General features: G+C 39.2%; 1 protein-coding gene across 1 annotated transcript in view; it reads left to right on the top strand.

The window, feature by feature from the left end:
• PIGN (phosphatidylinositol glycan anchor biosynthesis class N) overlaps positions 1–23,010 on the top strand; it is a 535,187-nt gene that overhangs the window by 236,635 nt on the left and 275,542 nt on the right. The window contains 1 exon segment of the mRNA XM_029590493.1: positions 2,903–2,958. Within this exon segment, the coding sequence (XP_029446353.1) occupies positions 2,903–2,958 (56 nt within the window).

Below are 23,010 nucleotides of genomic sequence, written 5' to 3'. Positions count from 1 at the left end.
GATCTGGAAAGCAATACAATGAGTGAGGTAATCAAATTTGCAGATGATATAAAATTATTCAGAGTAGTTAAATCACAAGCTGATTGTGATAAATTGCAGGAGGACCTTGTGAGACTGGAAAATTGGGCATCCAAATGGCAGTTGAAATTTAATGTGGTTAAGTGCAGGGTGATGCATATAGGGAAAAATAACCCATGCTATAGTTACAAAATGTTAGGTTCCATATTAGGAGCTACCGCCCAGGAAAGAGATCAAGGTGTCATAGTGGATAATACTTTGAAATCATCGGCTCAGTGTGCTGTGGCAGTCAAAAAAGCAAATAGAATGTTAGGAATTATTAGGAAGGGAATGGCGAATAAAATGGAGGATGTCATAATGCCTCTGTATCGCTCCATGGTGAAGACCGCACCTTGAGTACTGTGTACAATTCTGGTCACCGCATCTCAAAAAAGATATAGTTGCAGTGAAGAAGGTGCAGAGAAGGGCAACCAAAATGATAAAGGGGATGGAACGTTTCCCCTTTGTGGAAAGACTAAAGAGTTTAGGGGTGTTCAGCTTGGAGAAGAGACAGCTGAGGGGGGATATGATAGATGTATTTAAAATCATGAGAAATCTAGAACAGGTAAATTTGAATTGGTTATTTACTCTTTCGGACAATAGTAGGACTAGGGGGCACTCCATGAAGTTAGCATGCAGTACATTTAAAACTAATCAGAAAAAATTCTTTTTCACTCAACGTACAATTAAACTCTGGAATTTGTTGCCAGGGGATGTGGTTAGTGCAGTTAGTGTAGCTGGGTTTAAAAAAGGTTTGGATAAGTTCGTGGAGGAGAAATCCGTTACCTGCTATTAATCAAGTTGACTTAAAAAAAAATAGCCACTGCTATTACCAGCATCAGTAGCGTGGAATAGACTTAGTTCTTGGGTACTTGCCAGGTACTTGTGGCCTGGATTGGCCACTGTTGGAAACAGGATGCTGGGCTTGATGGACCCTTGGTCTGACCCAGTATGGCAATTTTTTATGTTCTTAAGAGACCAAGAGAGGCCACAGGGTTAGGCAGGAGACTTGGATGGGCTGCAAGGCAAGGCAAAAAGTCCAGAGGCCAGAAGGCTAGGCAAAACAAAACATTTGGGTAAGAGTGGCTAGATCAGAGAGCTGAGGTGACTCAATGAAGAAGTACTGAGATACTGGACAGGTTAAGTAGGACTGATGCTTGGGCGAGAGTAAACGATGAGGGGTAGATTTTAAAAGAAGCGCGATCAGCCTACTTTTGCTTGCGCATCAGACTCAAGCAAAAGTACGCTGGATTTTAGTAGATACGCGCGGAGCCGCGCGTATCCACTAAAATCCTGGATCGGCGCGCGCAAGGCTATCGATTTTGTATAGCCTGCGCGCGCCGAGCCGCGCTGCCTCCCCCCGTTCCCTCCAAGGCCGCTCCGAAATCGGAGCGGCCTCGGAGGGAACTTTCCTTTGCCCTCCCCTCACCTTACCCTCCCTTCCCCTACCTAACCCACCCACCCGGCCCTGTCTACACCTCCCCCTTACCTTTGTCGGGGGATTTACGCCTCCCGGAGGGAGACGTAAATCCCCGCGCGCCAGCGGGCCTGCTGCGCGCCGGGCCGCGACCTGGGGGCGGGTACGGAGGGCGCGGCCACGCCCCCGGACCGCCCCGGGCCGTAGCCACGCCCCCGTACCCGCCCCCAAAACGCTGCCGACACGCCCCCGAAACGCCGCGACGACCGGGCCCGCCCCCCGACACGCCCCCGACACGCCCCCCTCCGAGAACCCCGGGACTTACGCGAGTCCCGGGGCTCTGCGCGCGCCGGGAGGCCTATGTAAAATAGGCTTCCCGGCGCGCAGGGCCCTGCTCGCGTAAATCCGCCCGGTTTTGGGCGGATTTACGCGAGCAGGGCTCTGAAAATCCGCCCCTGAGGAGGTAACTGGCAAGATAGTCGGCAAGGCTCACTGAGTATTCCTGGTGAAGGGAAGATTGTGCAGCAGGCTGAACCTTGGCACGGGAAGACTGCACAGCAGGCAAAGCCGTGACACATGTTAAGAACAGAATTTTACTGGCTGAAAATGTGCATAGATGTTTACTTCTGAGGGAATTATAATGCAAAATGTTGCACAGGGTATAAATTCATCTGGTCATTCAAAGTAGATTTTAAATCCACTGATGAATGTAACAAATGAATGTCCAAAAAGCGCACTTACTTACACTGTATTTGGACTTGCCCTAGCATTTCTTTTTTTTTTTTTAAACCGAGTTATCGAACATTTTAATAAGTATTTTCTACATTTTGCTCAGTGTTTCTGATCAAACCTGGGTTCTGACAGTCTCTGATATCATGCCCTGTTTATATGTAAAGGCATGATTATAGTAAAAAAAAATGTATCATGACTATGGACTGATGCCACTCCAGCAGATAAAGATGTCAGTAGCCAAATAAGATAATTCTTGGATATGAACAATTTTCCTGTGAATTTCGGAGCCCTTCTAAATGTCTTTACCAACAAGAATCAGAACTTCCTTTCTAGGGAATGCTTAGTCATAGCCTTACTAATAGAGCCTAATAGCTATATTTTTGTCCTTAAAGAGTTTGAAAACAGTCTCACAAATGAAACACTTATAGCACATAAGGGATTATGGGTTTAAACAAACTGAATTTTCACATGTAAATAGTCTATTCATGTTAAGCTATTAATGCTGTCTTATGCTCTAAATCATATTTTAACTCTCTTTTAAAAAATAAAAAGCAAACTGTTTTTTAACTGAATTATAATCTGTACTGAATCCATTTATACTGTATTTCTGTTTATTTTAGAAATGGAACTTAACCAGAAACTAATGGAAACTGCTTTAGTCTCCAACCAATCTCTTTTTTTTCCAAATATTTGCAGGTTAAGATGGCTCAGAAAAAGGAGACCACATTATCTTTTCTGTTTATACCATTCAAGTAAGTACATTGTTTATATATGATTCCTATAGATTAAATCTTTAATTTTTAATTTGGTATATGTTTCGGTTTGGGTACTTAATCAGATATCTTTCACGCATTTAAAGAGATGGAAGGAAGGCCAAACGATTGCTGGCATGATTAAAAAGTGAGTTGAGAGAGGCTACTCTATCCATAAGAACATCTTTCAAAAAATGGAAAAGGGATTCAAATGAAGAAAACAGGACATAGCATAAGTACTAGCAAGTTGTATGGAAAGCATTGATAGGAAGGTACCTTCGAAGCAAAAAGCCCACAAAGTAGCCAGCTGGACCTTTAGATGATCAAGGAGTAAAAGGGGCACTAAGAAAGGACAAAGCCATAGCAGAGAGATTAATTATTTGCTTTGGTTTTTACTGAGGAAGGTGTAAGGCAGATACCCATTCCAGATGTGATATTTAAAAGTGATGATTCAGAGTAACTGAAACATCTCAATGATCCTGGAAGATGTAATAGGGCTAATTGAGAAACTAAAGAGTAGCAAATCACCTACACCAGATGGAATACATCCCAGAGTGCTGAAAGAACTGAAAAATGAAATTGCAGACCTATAAACTATCATTAAAATCAGTTACAGTCCCTAAAGATTGGAGGGTAACCAGTGTAACTCCGGTTTTTAAAAAGGGTTCTGGGGTGATCCAGGAAACTACAAGACCAATGAGCCTGTTCGTGCCTGAAAAAAATGGTTGAAACTATTATAAAGAACAAAATTACTGAACATATAAATAGTCATAGTTTAATGGAACAAAGTGAACATGGATTTAGCCGAGAGAAATCTTTTCTCATCTGTCTAGTAACATTTTTGAAGATGTGAATAAAGGTGGATAAAGGCAAGCCAGTTGATATAGTGTATCTGGATTTTCAGAAAGCATTTGAGAAAGTACCTCTTGAGACACTCTTCAGGAAATTAAAGAATCATCGGATAGGAGACAATGTTCCATTGTGGATTGAGAACTGGTTAAAAGATAGAAAACAGAGAGGAGGGCTAAATGGTAAATCTTCTCAAATAGAGAAAGATGACTAGTTGAATATCCCAGGGATCTGTATTGGTACCACTGCTTTTTAACATATTTATAAATGATCTAGAAATGTAAACAATGAGTTAGGTGATTAAATTTACTGATGATAAAAAATTATTCAGAGAAACTGCAAGAGGACCTTATAAGACTGGGAAACTGGGCATCCAATGGCAGATGGTATTTAATGTGGACTAGTGCAAGGTGATGTATGAAGGGAAGAGTAATCCAAATTATAGCTACAGAATGCAAGTTTCCACCTTAGGAGTCACCACACAGGAAAAGGATCTAGGTATCATTGTGAATAATACTTTGAAATCCTCTGCTTATTGTGAGTGGCGGCCAAGAAAGCAAACAGAATGCTAGGAGTTATTATGAAGGAAATAGAGAATAAAACAGAATATCATAAGGCCTTTGTATCATTCCATGGAGCTCCCACACCTTGAGTATTGTGTGCAGTTCTGATCATTACATCTCAAAAAAGATATAGCAGAATTAGAAGAGGTACAGTGAAGGGCAACCAAAATGATAAAGGGGATGGAACGATTCCCTTATGAGGAAAGGCTAAAGAGACTCTTCAGCTTGGAGAAAAGATGGCTGAGGGGAAATATGATAGAGGTCTATAAAATAATGCTTGGATTGGAACAGGTAAACGCAAATACGTTGTTCACTCTGAAAAATGACAAAGACTAGGGGAACATGCAGTGAACCTACAAGTTAATATATTTAACTAGTAAAATATTGTTTCACTCAGATTCTAGAATTCATTACTAGAGGATATGGAAAAAGTGTAGCTGGGTTTAAAAAAGGTTTACATAAATTCCTAAAAGAAAAGTCCAAAAACCATTATTAGGGTGAATGTGGGGGAATCCACTGCATATCCCTGGGATAAGCAACATGGAAATCTATCTACCCCCTTGGGATCCTGCCAGGTTCTTATGGCCTGGATTGGCCATTGTTGGAAACAGGATACTGGGCTTGATGGATCTTTGGTCTGTCCCAGTGTGGCAAATTTATGAAAGTTCATACCTGCATCAGCTGTGTACAGAAATGACGGACACCCTTTTTCCTTGCAATTTAGGAAGAATAATCAATATTGACTCACTGATTCTGTGTATCAGAAAAGTTCCTGATTCTTTTCTGGGAGTGTTTTTCTGATTTCAGGAAGATATTTTCAATAACCACAGTTATGGAGATATTTACGGTTTACCCTGAGTTTGCATGTATTTAAAAATAATTGAAAAATCAAGAACTGTGATTGGTCAGGCTTCGTCAAGATTTACGGGAGTTTGATGCACAGTTAGTGCATCATAAAGTGCTAGTCAGTGGTAAGGTAGCTTTACCATTGCATGGTTATATCATGATGTGCTCATGTTTTATGTAACTTCAGCTGACACAGCTAGGAAGGTAGTTTTGTCCCTGAATAATATCTTTCCTGTTTTTCCATGATTCCGTAGGTGATGAGAAGGATGGGTGTAAGGGCAAAGCCTCTGCATGTTAGTATGGCAGAAAATCTAACTTGGGTCCTAATTTTGAAAAGCTGTTTAAGGTCAATATATATTATAAATTATACATTTTTTAATCAAAGCCTTTGTGGTTTAAACTATATCACATGGCTAAATTTTGGCAAAGCCAAAAAATTCAAAGCAGTTTCTTGACTCATATAGTAACGAATGATACAGGGACTAGATAAAAGTACACATTACAGGAGTAATTTTCAAAGCCATCTACATACTTGGAACCAGGTTTTATGCATGTAAATGGATTTTCTAAAGTTGACCCAGCTTCTGCGCATAAAAGTATGTATGCAACCGGTTTTGCGTGTACTTTTACACACACCAAGGAGAGGCTTTCTGGTGAACAGAGTTGGCATTTGCATATGTATTTTGCACCATCCAAAGAGGAGGTGTAACTTTTATGTAAGTGAATGTGTACACAAAGTCAATTGCCCAAGTATTTTCAAAATAAATTTGCACATATAAGCTAATTGGGCTGTTTGAAAATTACCTTCGTATTCAAACACCACCAAATCACATACCGCAATAAAGACTGTCTGTCAATACATAGCAAAATACCACCTGAATTTCCTTCAGGAACACAGTCACTATCAATATACACCAACTCTTCTTTTAAACTTTGTTTCTTTATTATAATTGACTTGTCTTGTCATTACTTTTTCCATTTCACAATTTTTTACTTAACACTGTCACTAAAATGTCATCATTCCCCACTTTTTATCTTACATACATTCTCAAAAATCATATATCATATGACCTCCCCTTTCACATTCATCACATCATCTCTCCATCCACACTCATCCCACATTAATCACTACAACACACTCTCACACCCAATGTCTATGAACATAAACAGTCTTCAACATACAGCAAACTATACAACATATAGCAAAATGCAGCCCTATATGTTTTATAGATCTTATTATATCATCTATTACCCCTCCTGTGTCAACCCTAGCACTGCAAGATGTATCTTTGTTGGCTCCACACAATAAATCACATTCCAAGGCCCCCACGACCTTTATACAGCAGACTTCAGTTGTTTATTCCTTGTTTCTCTAATGTAATCTCTTGTAAATGTGCTTGTTATAAATGATTTCTCAATCCACTGTGAATTTCCAATTCTAAACCACCTTGCTTGATCTCTCCCGCAGTGATCACTTGTATTGTTCAGATTTCAAATCGGCTCAATGCACACTTGATTTTTCTCCCTTATCTTCAGCACATTTCCTTGTTCTTAAACAGAGCCGCCGCTGGCCACCATTTTGATCATTAACTTTATTCACTGTTGCGAATTATTGATATTCCAGGAATCACCGGGACTGACCCAAGTCCTCCGTCTCCACATGCAGTGCTTCCACATGGATCAAATAGCAAAAGCTTGTCTTCAATAACATGCGTTTACATTTTATTTCTGCATAGTTAAGACTGCTCCTGTTCACCCAGGGTAAAATGTATATTGGTATATTGATAGTGACTGTTCCTGAAGGAAATTCAGGTGGTTTTTTGCTATGAAAATTACCTTCTACAAGTTACTCTCTCTGATACTGTTTTGACAGTAGCATAACTAACATAATCATCTTATGTAACAAAGTATTGAACTGGCTGAGTAAATTAAAGATAAACTAAGGGTTTGCCCGGTGGTCCAGGTGGCAAGTGCTGTGCACTTCCATGCAAAGATCCTCAGTTTGATTCCCAGGTCAGATTTTCCGCTCCCTGTGTAGGCTGAGGATGCTGTGGAGGAAGTGGTTAAAGCTTCCGTAAGCAGAGGAAGGAGTGATGATCATTGCTTAAGAGTTAATACTCTTGGCCAGATTCAGGTATAGCGTGGAATATTAAACAGGGGAAAAATCCCCAGGTGGTTGTGAAAGAAGGTTCATGATGCTCTATCCCAGCCCTGGTTCCTATAGTGCTGAAAGGAACAAGGAGTAGGTGTAAAACATAGACTTAGAATTGTTGCTCCACATTATCTTTAGACTTCACTGATTTTCTCCTGTTATCAATGCCTGTAAAGGAATGTATATCACGATCTCCTTAAAAGTAGAGGAGCAAGCATTTAGCCTGGTCCATCTTAAGACAGCCCAGAGTTAACTTCTGGTCCTAGGATGTTTCCCTAAGCAGGGCAATAATAGAATAGGCCCAGAAGGGAACAAGAGGCCCTGGGGACGAGGAGAAGTCAGCTGCTACTATAAGACTGACCTATTGCTGTAACCTTTTGATTTAGCACTGCAGAGGTAAGCAGACCTCTTCTGCCTGTTTTTCTGTTATATGGTAAATAAAACTGATTCTGTGGAGAAAAGGCCAGAGTTCAGCCCTCCAGCAATCCAAACGACTGCTTGCACATTATCACAATGCCATGCAGAAATCATATTGTATTTTGAAACATTTTCATGTCTATAGTTTATGCAAGTAACTCTTTTGCAATTTCAAGTGTTTCAAGAAAACCAAATAAACAAAAGGGGGTTGAATTAGCACAAGTTTGAATCTTCTATGCTATAACACCATGCATTAAGGCATCAACTGTAGCTATTGTCCATTTGTGCATTTTTATCGGTTATCTTACAAGAAATACAAAAAGATCTGTCTAAAATGTATGTTTTACATTCACTCACCTCCTGCTTAATTCATAACAGGCTAGGCTTTCTGGCTGCAGCTGTTAAGGAGATTTGTTAAATATCAATGGGGAAGTAGGTATCCCCAGGGATGTGCTTGCCTAGGAATTGGAGCGAGCCCAGGGGAACTAGAAGAGAAGGACATTTAGGGATAATTTTATAATAGGCTGTGTAAATTTTCAGGCTGCTATGCACCCAAGTTACATCAATTTTCAAAGTGAGCTTAGTTGTGTAAGTACCCTTTGAAATTTATCCCTGCAAAGATATGCACACATACCTGATAATTGGTGCATGTAGTGTTCGCAGGAGAAATTTCACACATGTATTTTAAAATCAAAAAGTATGCATACAAGTTCCAACCTTAGCCAGACTTGATTGCTGGAATTTCTTACCCCTATTCACGTAAAAGTATGTGCATATAATATGTATTTTTAAAAATAATTTCTATTTACACTTATCACAGGTACAAAGTAATTTATAGCAGTTTGTACTTGCACATATCATACATGTAAATTAATCACATCTTAAAATACTTTATATTTATGTGCATGTATGAAATTGTATGTATGTAGCAGTTGCACTTTTCTAAAGGGACATTTCTACAGGGAAAAAAAACTGACTTTACCTACAGAAGTCCCTTTGAAAACACTGGGCAACAAATTTTCACAAAAGTCATGTTATGGAAATGAAATTAGTCAATTCTTATACATTTCCATGTGCTAAACATGAATGTGACTGTGAAAATGCAAAATTGCCTCTAGTTTTTTTGTAATATGCAATAATATAATTACATCTTGAACTATATGCCAATAGCTCACTGGGCAACAAATTTTCACAAAAGTCATGTTATGGAAATGAAATTAGTCAATTCTTATACATTTCCATGTGCTAAACATGAATGTGACTGTGAAAATGCAAAATTGCCTCTAGTTTTTTTGTAATATGCAATAATATAATTACATCTTGAACTATATGCCAATAGCTCACTGGGCAACAAATTTTCACAAAAGTCATGTTATGGAAATGAAATTAGTCAATTCTTATACATTTCCATGTGCTAAACATGAATGTGACTGTGAAAATGCAAAATTGGCTCTGTTTTTTTGTAATATGCAATAATATAATTACATCTTGAATTGTATGCCAATAGCAGGAGACCTACGGTTAATACCGTTCGAAAAATGAAGTCATAGACTACGTCTTAGATTTCTTTGCTTGTCTCTTGTACACCTGTTCGGGAGCATCTCTGCGGAGTGTCCAGCAGTAGTCAGCCAGCATGAATATTTCAAATGCTCACCCTTTCTGACTGGGCTTCATATAGTACACTGCTGATGTCAGCTTACTCAGCAGCAGCATAGCAGTAGAACTGCATTGTATCAGAAAATGATGTAATAAACTCTGGATGATGTGTGCATGATGGTATTATGCAATATGATGTAATATTACATCATTCTAGGCTTATTTACAGTCCTGGATAAATTTACATGACTAAACATAGAAAGTGAACTATATTAAATATCTTCAAAATGAGAGCCAATAAAAACTTTTCATGGTCATATTCGTGTTCAGCACATCAAGATACTACAGAGTAGGACCTTTTTAGGTCAGTAACACTTTCATTGTTGCCCAGTGAAATTAGCCTTCCTTTAAAAAAGGTAGATGGGATGCTGACCCTGGGATTGAGGCTAAAATCACAAAAATATTGCAGAAATCATACTTTGCCACTGATCCTGCCACAGTCCTTTTCCTCTTCCAATATAAATTTCAAAGCTTGTTTTATTCTGTTTAGGCTTTTAGATTATGCAGTTTAATTGGAATTACTTCTAGCACTCTCATAGCCAAGTGATGATTTCTAGCTATTCAGAGGATCCATTTCCTTAGATTTATACAGATAATTTCTTTGGGACATATGCAAAATCTGCCTAACCTTAATTACACAGCAAAATACATGCACATATTTTGGACACATGATAAATATGAAAAGGGTTGAATTAGCACAAGTTTGAAATGTGTCAGCTGTAGGACCAATTGTCAAGACTTCAGCCATAGCTACTGTCCTTTTCTGCATCTTTTATATCTATTATCTTAAAAAGAAATACTCAAAACTTTGTCTGAAATAGAAGTACACTCTATTTTATATTCACTCACCTGCTTGAATCAGAAAAAGTTGTACATTCTGGATGTAACTCTTAAGGAGGTTTTTTAGGAAATTAGTTTAATTATCAATGGGGAGTAGGAATGAAGGGGGGCATCTGATTGTCTAAGAACTGGTGGGGACAAAGAGAGCCTTGCAAAAATATACCTTTTTGTTTTCTGTGATACAAATTCTGTTCCTGTTTTGAATAAAAAATCCTTATATGCAGAGCCCCTGGTTTCGTGTGCCAGATTTTTTTAAGATTCTGCAGCAATTATGTGGCATAATTTAGCATTAAGATTCACATCTCTGACTATACAAAACATTTATTTTGATTGAAAACCATTTACATTTTTTTAGCTAATATTTTAACTATATACAAATAAAAATGTACAAGTACAAAAATCAACAATTTATCTTGTTAAGACATATGTTACAAACTTTTAATTGTGAAATATCACTTTTGTTTTGGATTAATATACAGTGCAACCATCCTTTTTATATTTTCTTGAGAAAGTCCTTGTTATCGTTCTGTGTATATGAGCTTATATATACTAAAAATCTCCTCAACATTAGCAGTTTGTCATGCAGTTATTTCACTGAAAAATGTAAAGCCAGCGCGCGCGCCAAGCAGATTTTAAAAGCAATGCAAAGTTCCAAAAAAGCAATGAAAAGTTCCAATAAAGGGGTAGGGCATGGGCATTCCTGCATTTCACATTGAATTCTGCGCGTAAATACTTATGTGCACAGGCACGTATCGGGATCCCAAGCCACATAACTTTATTTCAGCTGTTGATGACGTGCAAATTATAAAATAAAGACAAATAGACAAATTGGCGGGGATTTTAAGGGTCAGGGCTAACAGGGGAGAAGGGAGGCTATTAAACTATGGGGTTTGGAAGTCCTATTCCTTACCTGGGTGCACTGGGAACAAACTGGTAAAACTGATAATAGCATTAGCTCATGTGTCTTTTAAAATCCCCCCACTTACGCGGTAGAAACGGGATTTGCACACACAGGCATGCAACCACTTAAAATTGTGCGCACATGTGCATGTGGTCATGTTATTTTATAACATGCATTATATGTACACACATTTGTTATAAAATGGCCACATCCCTGGGCACGGGCCAACAAACACATACACGTGTGTTCGCACGCCTGTTTAAAAGTTACTGTTGCTATGAGCATAGTTTGTGCACATGGTAACATTCACAAAATGGGGTTGAATTAACAGACGTTTTGAAACTTTTCAGCATTAGTGCCAGTCATCAGGACTTCTGTGAATTGAAATTTAGCATTCTCTAGCAGCTATGAGACACCAGCAGTTACATACACATCCAGGTCTTTGTAGCTGGTATATGGTTAAGCACATAGGCAGGTGAAAGAAGCTTTGTTATAAAGAAGAAATTCTTTTAAAGGGGCATCATTCCATCCAGAATGCATGGGATGGTGGAAGATTGAGATAGAGATTGTTAAGGACATGGTGGGGAGGGGTTAAGAAAGAGAATGAAACTGCTGTTGACACAAAAGGATCGAGGTAGAGACTTCTGTGGACAATTATAGGCATTTGGAGAGAGAATGAGGCTGCTGGAGGGTCAGAGTGAGGAGTTGCAGAAAAGAGAGATTGCTAGAACAGTGTGACTGTGTGGTACGTGGTGGTGTTTAGAAAGAGATTTTACTAGTAACAGGATAGGAGTTGTGAAAGTAAGATTTCTGTCTGCCTAGTGCCCTGCCTATGTTAACCTTGGGTCTCGCAAAAAATATAGGCCTGGCTGTGGCCATTGATTTCAGCCAAAGGAGTGCAGCAACAAATTTCTCTCAGCTGTGCCTGAGGTTCTGTCACAGTTCTGTAGGCCTGATCCTCCTTACCAAGTTTGAATTAGCTGTAGCTTTGTAGAGCCTGAGCCCTTCTGCATCTCCTAATAGACAGAGGGCCCACTGCCTGTACCATTTTTACCAACAAGAAATTGTTACAAATGTTATATTTTTACTCATTTTGTACTGACTGTCAGCAAATTTACTGAAGGTTGGCCATCCTTTAAACTCACCTATTTAAACATTTGTTTAAAACATTTAAAAACTAATATTCTAGTAGAGTTCCCTGGTTCAGAGAGTAGTTTCCAGTTACCATAGTACAGTTGCATAAATTCTTGATTTCACTAGTCTCTTTCAATATTAATTTTTATTATTTTTTTAAATATTATTTACTACAGAATTCTCAACGGTTACGAGATAATGAAATAGTACATGCTATGTCATATAAGGCTTCTTCACCACTACTAGTACTCAACAGGGTCAACTCTTGGATACTTGATGGTCCCAACAAGCACTGCATAGGCCTCACCTACACCTCCACATAAAGCCCCTGCCTGGTAACTCTTACCCACCGGCTAGGTTCCCACTTGCCTTTGGGCAAGTATCCTACCTGCAGTCTATTCCATGATGGTTTCTGAGGGCACAGTCACCTCACAACAATCTGAAGTTATAGTTCACAGAAAGTCATTCAGAAGCCATTTATTAAAAATTTTAGGATCATTTATGTGGGTCACTAATTAATCACAAGCATGGGGATAATATACTAAAAAGTTTATTATTAAAAAGGTAGAACAGTGACATTAAATGATTATAAAAAAAACTACAATAAAACAGGCAGGGAAAAAGAAGGGATGTTTCACAGTAACACTATTTACTATGCTTAAATTAACTTGTAAACAGAGTTAAATAATGCCTTTTTCAGTCAGATCTGAGGTTCTTGTGTAGTTTTCCTGTCAGCAAACAACTGTTATCTCCAACTGAAATGGCAACTCTCAACCTTTACTCTGCTGTTTCATCCCTCAGTCCTCTTCTTCTTTTTCACCACAAATTTGCTTTGGTAGTTCCATGTAATGTGTTTTGTCCCCTCTAATTCCCTGGTTTTGCTAATTGACTTCACCATAGAAAAGTGCTGCATAAACAGAATTACAAAATATAAATAGAATTGTTAGATTCTGTTCCATTGAGTAGTGATAAAAGATCACTAACAGGTCCAATCCAGAGGTATGTTGTGATATTTATAGTGAGACTATCAGAACCAAGAAAGATTCCTTTGAAAAGGGGAAATAACTGTTAGGTTATTAGAGCATAAACTTAAAAGTTCAAAAAGCTCAAAGTTGCATACTTAAGATTAAGAATAAAAATGTTTGCATGGTTTTTGGCTCACCATTAGTAAGGGCTGGATTTACACAGTATTACAAAAAATTATATTAGACTGATGTTTCTATCCAGTCATTTGAGGTTGACCAATACCTGGCTACTGTTACCTTGACTTGCCCGGGGACTATCCACCAACAATATCTTAATAAAGAAATTTCAAGTATTGAAATCTCTCAAGTAATAAGTCTAAATATTGGGAAAGTTCCTGGGGTTGATGGGTACACGGCTAAATTCTATAAAGCATGTGAATCTGTTATATTGCGATCTCTGAAAGGCATGTTTAATTCATTATTGGGTGATGGACAATTATTGAATGCCTCAAATGTGGCTGGGATAACTATTTTGGCTAAACCGAGGAAAGATGCCACACTATGCGGCACATACTGTCCAATACCTTTGATGAATTTAGATCTAAAATTATTAGCAAAACTTTTGGCTAATAGATGAGCTCTATGCTTCCATTGCTAGTTAAAGATCAGTCGGGATTTATCCCGCTTAGAATGGAGGCTGATAATGTCCGGAGAATATTAAATTTAATTTGGTGGGCTAGACATAAAACCCCCTCATTATTGTTAGCTGTCAACGCAGAGAAAGCATTTGACAGGGTTCATTGAGATTTTTTATTTAAAGCTCTTGAGAAAATGGGGTTGGGTGCCAATTTATATACTTCTCTGGAGGCATGGGAGATTCTCAGATAATTCTAAGGTGGGCAGGGGTACTCACCAGGGATGCCCTTTATTCCCTTTATTATTTGCTTTAGTAATGAGCCCTTTGCTGAGACTGTCCAGAAACAGTAGGAGATTGCAGTCGTTATGGTAGTTGAAACCACTTATAAAATATTATTTGCCATTGATGTTTTGTTTACAGTCAGAAAACCGGTGCGATCTTTAACAGATCTGATCAAGGAAATGGAGAGGTATGGGGGGCAGTATCTGGTTTTAACATTAATAGGGATAAATCTGAGATATTAGATATTTACTTGTAGGGGGGATTTAGCTGATACATTAAAATCAAAGTTTTCATTTAAATAGGTGCGCGAGCTTGAAATATCTGAGGGTACAAATTTGTTCTGACTTGGAGGATTTATTTCTTTTGAATTATCCAACAGTGATTTTCAATATTTTCCATGATCTAACAATATGGGAACAACATAACCTTTCTTGGCTAGGAGGGATTGCTACTATTAAAATGAATGTTCTTCATAGGCTGTCCTATCTTTTCCAATCATTACCTGTTTTTCTCTCTGATGCTTTTCTTAACAATTTGCAGAAACATGTCTTTAGCTTTATTTGGAGAAGAAGACCCCTGAGAATAGCGCAAAGGGTCCTATATTTACCAAAGGTTGCAGGGAGCTTCAGGGTGCCCAATTTTAAAAAAATGTTATGTAATGGCTCAAATTAGGGCCATAGTGGATTGGCATTTGCAAAGCAATCCTAAACCCTGGGTGGACGTGGAGCAGGCTATCATGGGAGATACTGCATTTAAAACGCAATTTTGATTGACCAGGATATTTAGAGTTTCACAGGTACTTATTTCTCCATTCACCCAGCTGAAGCTGAAGATATGGGATAGATGGAAAAAGCCCTTAGTGGGACATAAAGTCTTTATTTAAGACCCCCATGCGTTTTAATTGAGACTTCCCTCCTGGATTTAATGCAGTAGTTTATCAAAGATGGGACACCTTAGGTTTGCAGTCATTAGAACACTTCTGGGCTAATAATTCCTTTGCCAGTTTCGATGTACTTAGGGACAGTTATCTTATTTATAAGGATGTATACACTTATATGCAAGTATGTCATTGTATGAAAACTAAGCAAGTTTGTCCATTTCTCTCCAAAGGCAAATCTCTATTAGAAGAGTTATGTGATAGTAATGGTAAGATTTAGGGGATTATGTCTAAATTATATAAGAACTTAATTGGAGACAAACTGGCTAAGCCGAAGCACCTGATTTCTTGGATATCTAACCTGAGATTAACGCTGGAAGAGGAAATTTGGGATCTTCATTTTATATCAGTAGGGAGGAGTCCAATTCCTTTGTTTCTTGTGGAAAATGGATAAAAAGTTTTGTATTGTTGGTATTTGACCCCAGAGAACATTCATAAAATATATACTAATGTTACCCCGAATTGTTGGTAGCAATATGGTGTGACAAGTGCAGAAAACTTCTTATTGGTCCGTCAAAAATATTTATTGTATTATTCTAAATTGGCAACTCCACATGTGTATATATATATATATATATATACAGAATTTTAGATGAAAGGTCCCCCAACAAGGACCCCGTGTTTCACCAGTTCGGCTGCGTCGGGAGGAACAAATTTATGCCACCAACCGGTGTTTCATGCTACATGCTACAAATTCTGTATATATACATGTGGAGTTGCCAATTTAGAATAATACAATAGATATTTTTGACGGACCAATAAGTTTTCTGTGCTTGTCTTATGTACATTAATACTGTTGAGTGCAGTATTTGCTCCAGTTCTTTGGATTTCTGGTAGCAATGTGGTGACATGGGGTCTTATGTTCTGTATTTGGTGGAAATGTTCTAAAGTGATAGATTTTTGGGATGAAATAAGTTTTTTCAAAAGGATAACTAATCAAGAAATTCTCAAAGATCCTAGATATCTTTTGTTGAGTATTCCTGTTCCTGATGTGTCTTCAAAGTTTAATACTTCAAATTGTGATTGCAGCTAGACTATCCTTACAACTTTTTGGATACAAACTTTACATCCATCAATGGAGGTAGTTAGTATGAGACTGCATGCTATATATTTTCTAGGTCATTCCACAGCATTGAAACTTGATAAGCTGGAGAAATGTAATAAGAAATGGGAACAGTATAAAACTTAGTTGAATGAAAAGCAACCCTGATTCTGTATATTATGATATTTGTTTATGTATGATACACTCATCTGTATTTGATTTGATGTATAGTAATATTGGCAGGGAATGGGAGTGGGGAAGGGAAAACAAATGGAAATTATATCATAATCCATTGTATTTGCATATGTGATGCTGCTAATTATTGTTCTTTGCTATTATGCTCAATAAGGGGCAGATTTTAGAAACAGCGCACATGGGGTACATTTGTGCGCGCTACCCGGCGTGCACAAATGTACACCCGATTTTATAACATGTGTGCGCTGCCGCGCACATGTTATAAAATCCGGGGTCGGTGCACACTTGTACACCTTGCGCGCGCCAAGCCCTAGGATAGCCCCGATGGCTTTCCCCGTTCCCTCGGAGGGAACTTTCCTTCCGCTCCCCCCCCACCCCCCAGCCCTACCTAAATCCCCCCCCCCTACCTTTTTTCCGCGATTTACGCCTGCCTCTGGCAGGCGTAACTTATCCCCTGGCACAGCCGCTGTGCTGGAGGCTTCGGTCCCGCCCCTGGACCGGCACCCCGCCCACAACCCCGCCCCCTTCCCACCCCTTTTTCAAAGCCCCGGGACATATGCGTGTCCCAGAGCTTGCACGTGTCGCTGAGCCTATATAAAATAGGCTTGGCGTGCACAGGAGCAGGTTTTCGGGGTTAAGTGCATAACCCTTTGAAAATCTGCCCCTAAGCTTTTAATTACAAAAAGTAAAATGGAAAAGGGGACCCAAGTGAAGAAAGTAGAAGGGAGCCCAAAAAGTGCCAGAATAGGTGAAAAACATTGATAAGACAGGCCATAGGGAATTTAAGAAGAAACTCACCAGGGAGGTGAGAAAAATAATAATAAAATATTTGTAGGATATAAAAAATAAAATCAGCAAGGAAAGCAGTCAGCCTACTGGGCAAATAGGTTAAAGGGGTTATCGAAGATTATAAAGCCATCTAAGATAAGCTGAATAATTTCTTTGTCAGTCTTCACAAGAGAGGATTTCAGAGTGATCCACAAACCAGCGGACTTCCTTAAGAGTAATTCCTCTGATGTGCTAAGAATTAAAGATGGGAAGAAGCGATAAGAATTATAGATAGGTTAAACAATAACAAGTCCTCACAGCCATATGGGATTCATCCCAAAGTTCTGAAATAATTAAAACTAGAAATTGCAAACATGGTTAAACTGATTTGAAATTTATCATTAACAATAACTACTATAACATAGAACTGGAAGGTGGCTAGTTTGACTCCAATTTTTAAGAAGAGCTTCAGGGAAGACTGGGAAATTATAGACCTGTAAGTCTGACCAGATAAGATAGTGAAGACAATTATCATGAACAAAATCATTAAATATTAGAAGGAAACAATATCATTAAGATTCGCAAGCAAGGGTTTCAGGAAGGTAAATCATGTCTCAGAAATGTAGCTGAATTTTTGGAAATTGTAACTGCACATGCTGATGAACTGGTCAATATAGTGTATTAAGCCTTTAAAAAGATATTCAGCAAAGTATCATTCAAATGATTACTCAGGAAACTGATAGACTGTAGGATAGGGGACAACATACATTCATGGATCGGTATCTAGATAAAGAGAAAAAGGTACTGAGTGGGATTAAATGGTCAGTTTTCAAAATGGAGAGAGGCAAATAGCACAGTGCCCCAATGGTCACTACTGGGCCTGGTACTATTCAGTTTTTTTTTATAAATGATCTAGTAGACAGTGACTAGTGAGATTGCAGAATTGACAGACAACACCAAGCTATGTAGTGTAGTTAAAAATGCAAACTGTTTAAAATTGCAGGAGTGTCTAGAAAGATTGTGAACTTGGGCATCCAAGTGATAAATGAAATGTAATATAGGCACTTGCAACGTGATTCTCGTTGGGAGAAAAAAATCCAAATAACCAGTACCTTCTGGGGTCTATTCTGGAAAATTGCTATTCATAGAGAGAGACCTTGGAAATACTGTGGACCACGTGCTGAAACCATCAGTACAGTATGTAGTAGTGGCCATAAAAGCCAGACAATATGTTAGGAATGTTTTGAAAAGGCATCAGTAATAAATCTGAAAATATTATCATGCCTCTGCATAGAGCTCTGTTTCAACCACACCTGGAATACTGTGCTCAGTTCTGGTTGCCCCATCTCAAATTGGATGTGGTAGAGCTTGGGAGGATGCAAAGAAGGGCAACCAAAATGGTGAGATGTTTCATTTTTCATTTTCATTTCATTTCATTTATTAAAATTTATTGATCGCCTACCACAGGGAGGCCTAGGCGATTTACAACATTAACATACATAATAAAAACATAAAAATAACAAATACAATAACACACGAACTGCATATGTTTCACATGTGGGATCTCTTATACAAAGGTGAATGGATTGAGACCTCTCGGGCTGATAAAGTTAAGGCTTTTTAGCTTGGAAAAGAGAAGATGAGGGGGAATATGATAGAAAATTACAAGATCATGAGTGGGAAAAAAACAAACCACATGCAAAAGGTTGTTTACTGTGTTCAAAAATACTAGGACCAGGGGGCATCCAATGAAACTGTATGTTAGCAGTTTCAAGATGAACACAAAAAAAAGATTTCTTTAGTCAGTGGGTAAATTGTGAAATTTAACTACTGATATTGGATATAGTCAGAGCAAGCAGCATAGTAGGGTTCAAGAAGTTTCTGGATGTGTTCCTAGATGACAAGAACATAAACAGATATTCGAGATTGAGTGGGACCCAGATTGCCACACACTTATATATCTACAGGATGTTTGAATGAGCTCTGTTTCTGGTCATTTGGGTGTCACTAATAATTCTAAGACCACTTTCGAAGATGGGATGCTGAGCTCTTTCAGGTGTCATTAATAATTCTGGGACCACTTTCGGAGAAGGGATGCTAAGCTACATGGACCATCTATCCGATCCAGCTTGACCATTCTTTTTTTTTTTTTTTTTTAATTTACAATTTATTGAATTTCTTACATTCATTTATATGAAATAAGAAAAGGAAAATAGTCTGTTAACACATAAACCATAATTTACCATATAATAAAAAGAAGAAAAAATTATTCCATAACAGACATATATAGACCCCTTTATCTGGGGGAGCCTTTTATTTACTAAGTAATAATAAGGAAATTATGACCCATTCATAAACAAGAGAGAAAACTTTTCGCTTCTACCAAACTTATTCATCAATAAGGGCTGTAACTCACTTAGCCACTTTTATCTTGAAGAAATACTTCTAGATGCCCTGGGTCAACGAAAACAAACTTATTTCTTTGGTATGAAATCATGCATTTACAGGGGTATTTTAAAAAGAAGGTGGCTCCAAGTGCTAATACCCTCTGTTTCAATATCAAAAATTGTTTCCTTCTGTGTTGAGTTGCCCTCGACACATCGGGAAAAATTTGCATTGTTTGTCCACAAAAAGAAAAATTTTTATTCAAAAAGTATTTCTGGAGAACCAGATTTTTCTGGCTCTCTAGTGCAAATACCACCACCAAGGTCGACCTTATCTGGATATTATCCACCGATGCCTCCAAAAAAGATGTCAAATTGGGGCTTTCTGGTTGGAGTATATCCATGTCACCATCATTCTTAGCAAGATTTTTTTTTACATTTGATACATAGTACAAATTAGAAATAATTATTTCCTCTGAAATACCCAAAATTTCTTTTGAGTATTTTTTAAATAATTCATTAGCAGACAAAAGTCTAGTTATAGGAAAATTCAATATACGTAGATTTTTTTTCCTTAACACGTTATCCATATTCTCTAATTGCCTATATATCATTAAAGTATCCTTCATAAATGCAGATCCCGATGTCTGAATAGTCGCTACTTGTGTAGCAGTAGCCACACTCGTTGCTTCTAGATCTTTCAGTCTCTTTTCGTGTTCCCCTAGGGCTTTCTTAGTATCCGAAGTAAAAAGAGTGGCCTGGTTCATGGATTGGACTAATCTCCTATCCATATTAGTTACTGCCCGCCATACATCAGTTAAAGTAATATTTTCAGGTTCAGTTATGGTTGATCCCAAATTCGGGAGGGGTCCTTCATTACCCTCTTCCGCAGTATTTTCTCCTCCAACTGCTCCCGTAACCATATCCTGAACTTTATCAATTATCCCTGGTACCTGGGCCGTTTTTATTGCCAATTGGGGGGAAGCCTCAGTAGCACCATTGGGCTCCCCTCCTACCAGGTTTGATGTGAAAGTTTGGTTCTGGGGCGGACTCCCGGAATCCCCTGATGAAAAAGATATCTCTGTAGCCAGCTCTCTCAAATTATAACTCACCCTCCGTTGAAGGTGAGCATCCATGGGGCCTCGAACTTCTTTTGCCGTTGGCGTTGAGGTTTTTACCTTCCTCTTTCTCCCCATTAGATGGTAATTTCTGCCGAAGAAAAAATTGCCCAGGGGCGCGCCCCTTTGGCGCGCGGCTTCGCGCCGCTGTGGGACTCCAGAAATACCCACAGCAGCTTCCGCTGACGTCGGGGTGGGCGGAGCTCAGGTCTCGCACGGCTCCCTCCGGTGTTCCTCGTCCTGCAGCCCCGTTTCCTCCTCTCTCTCTCTCCAAACGGCGGCTCCCAGGTAAGCGCCGCTGTGGGACTCCAGAAATACCCACAGCAGCTTCCGCTGACGTCGGGGTGGGCGGAGCTCAGGTCTCGCACGGCTCCCTCCGGTGTTCCTCGTCCTGCAGCCCCGTTTCCTCCTCTCTCTCTCTCCAAACGGCGGCTCCCTCAGCTTGACCATTCTTATGTTTTTATAGTAACACCATTTCATCACGGTTTTGTTTTAATGTCTGTCAGACACTGTTCCTATCTAAGACTTGAATGATGCAGAAGACATTTAAAAAAAGACAGCTAGGGCTTGGCGTCCATATGATCCAATCTACCACCACGTATACATTTACAGAAATTAATTTGTTACAAGAGAAATGGTAACCGTGTCCATAACTTACATGCATACTGAAGGATATCCTGTGCTTTAAGATGTAATGAGATAGTAAAAACCAAAATGTTACAAACTCATTGCGTGTGCCATCAGATCTTTTCAGGTACTGACATGATAATTAACACAGTGATCTAATGTCTTATTATCCAGAGTTCATCTTGTAGTGTATCATGTTACATAGATTTGTTATGTAGGTCTCATTTATGGTTCTTGCAGTCTGACAGGTCATTTTTTCTTATGAAATATTATGAAGGAGAGAAATAATCATACTGATTTTTACATTCTTGAGATGCCTGTGGTTCTCTTCAGGATCATATGAAAATAAAACAATTAAACAATAAGTTTTGCCTTTTGTAGAACTGTTCTCTTTGAATTGTAATCAGCTTTTGTTCTGAATGAGTTGTTGTTTTTGTTGTAGCTGTAAATGAAAAGAGTTAATGAGATTTTATAGTTCTTCCTTGGTTTCCCTGCAGCCATTTGATTGACTATCTTTGTTTTAAAAGTTTTGGCATTTTGCCACCATGAAAAATAAAGGAACTTTATTCAGGTTAGTACTAAGATTCTTAAGGACACAATATTGGGAAGCATACAACTTGCTTCTGTGCAAAGATCAACCGGTTTTGACCGATGGCCCCAGAGGACAGAGTTTGGGGAGACGTCCCAGGAGAATAATGAGGGCTCATGGGGGTAGTGGGAAAAAATCCTGAGACTTGTTCTCTTCAGGGAGAGATGGAAATCTCCGGAGAGCAATCTCCGAAACACCGCTTTGATTGGCCAGGGGATTTAACTCCTTGCTGACTCAACAGGATTTCCTGACTGATCAGCCTCTGGTATTGCTGCTATATGGAACCATCCCTGGACTCTCCCTGACTGTCCAAACAAGTTCCAGGAGAAAAAGACGCAATGAGCATCAAAGCATGGTTCCAGGTAGCAGCAATACCACAAGCTGATCAGTCAGGAAATCCTGTTCAGCCAGCAAGGAGCTTGGGAGATTATTAGGTTTGCTAATTTATTTATTTAGTTAATATTTATAGCCCACATACGCCAATGTTTGCAGTGGGAACAGAAAAAAACATTCATAAAATCAAGACATACAAGCATTCATAAAGACAAAGCTAGAAATATACTGTAAAGAGTAGACTTTGTAAGGTGCGCGTCCATGTGCGCACGCTTCCCAGCCAATTGGCGGGTCGTGCGTGCAAGGGGGTATAATTGTGCAAATTCGCACGGTGACGCATCGCAAGCTTCCTCAGTTCCCTACCCCCATCCTACTCTCTTTTCCCCTTCTCCTCTCCTCCCCAACCCCTAAATCAACAGTTTTTGGGGGTTTTTACCTTTTTACTTCAGCTCCCGAGCTGAAGTAGGTTGTGCGTGCCGGCAGCCAGGACAGCAAGGAATGGCGCTGTCCAGGGCCGCCCCGCTCTGCCCCCCAGACCGCCCCCTTTTGAGGCTCTGGCACTTACACGAGTGGCCAGGTCCGTTTGAAAATCGGTCCAGTGCACGAGAGGCCCGACCAAACATACTTTCTGTATCGCGCGGGCATTTGCATGTTGCGGGTGCTATTAGGTTCGGCGGATTGGACACGCGTTTTCGGCCCCTTACTGAATAAGGGGTAAAGGAAAACGCGTGTCCAGTGGCAGGTTAACAGTGCGCTCCATCTATATCGGCCTAAGAGTGAGTATGCCTAATGGGGGATGGTAGAGTAAAGTTTGTTT

This window comes from Rhinatrema bivittatum, chromosome 2 (assembly GCF_901001135.1).
Source record: "Rhinatrema bivittatum chromosome 2, aRhiBiv1.1, whole genome shotgun sequence".
NCBI lineage: Eukaryota > Metazoa > Chordata > Amphibia > Gymnophiona > Rhinatrematidae > Rhinatrema > Rhinatrema bivittatum.
Note: the sequence above shows the minus strand (reverse complement) of the source record. Positions and strands in the feature narration are given on the sequence as shown.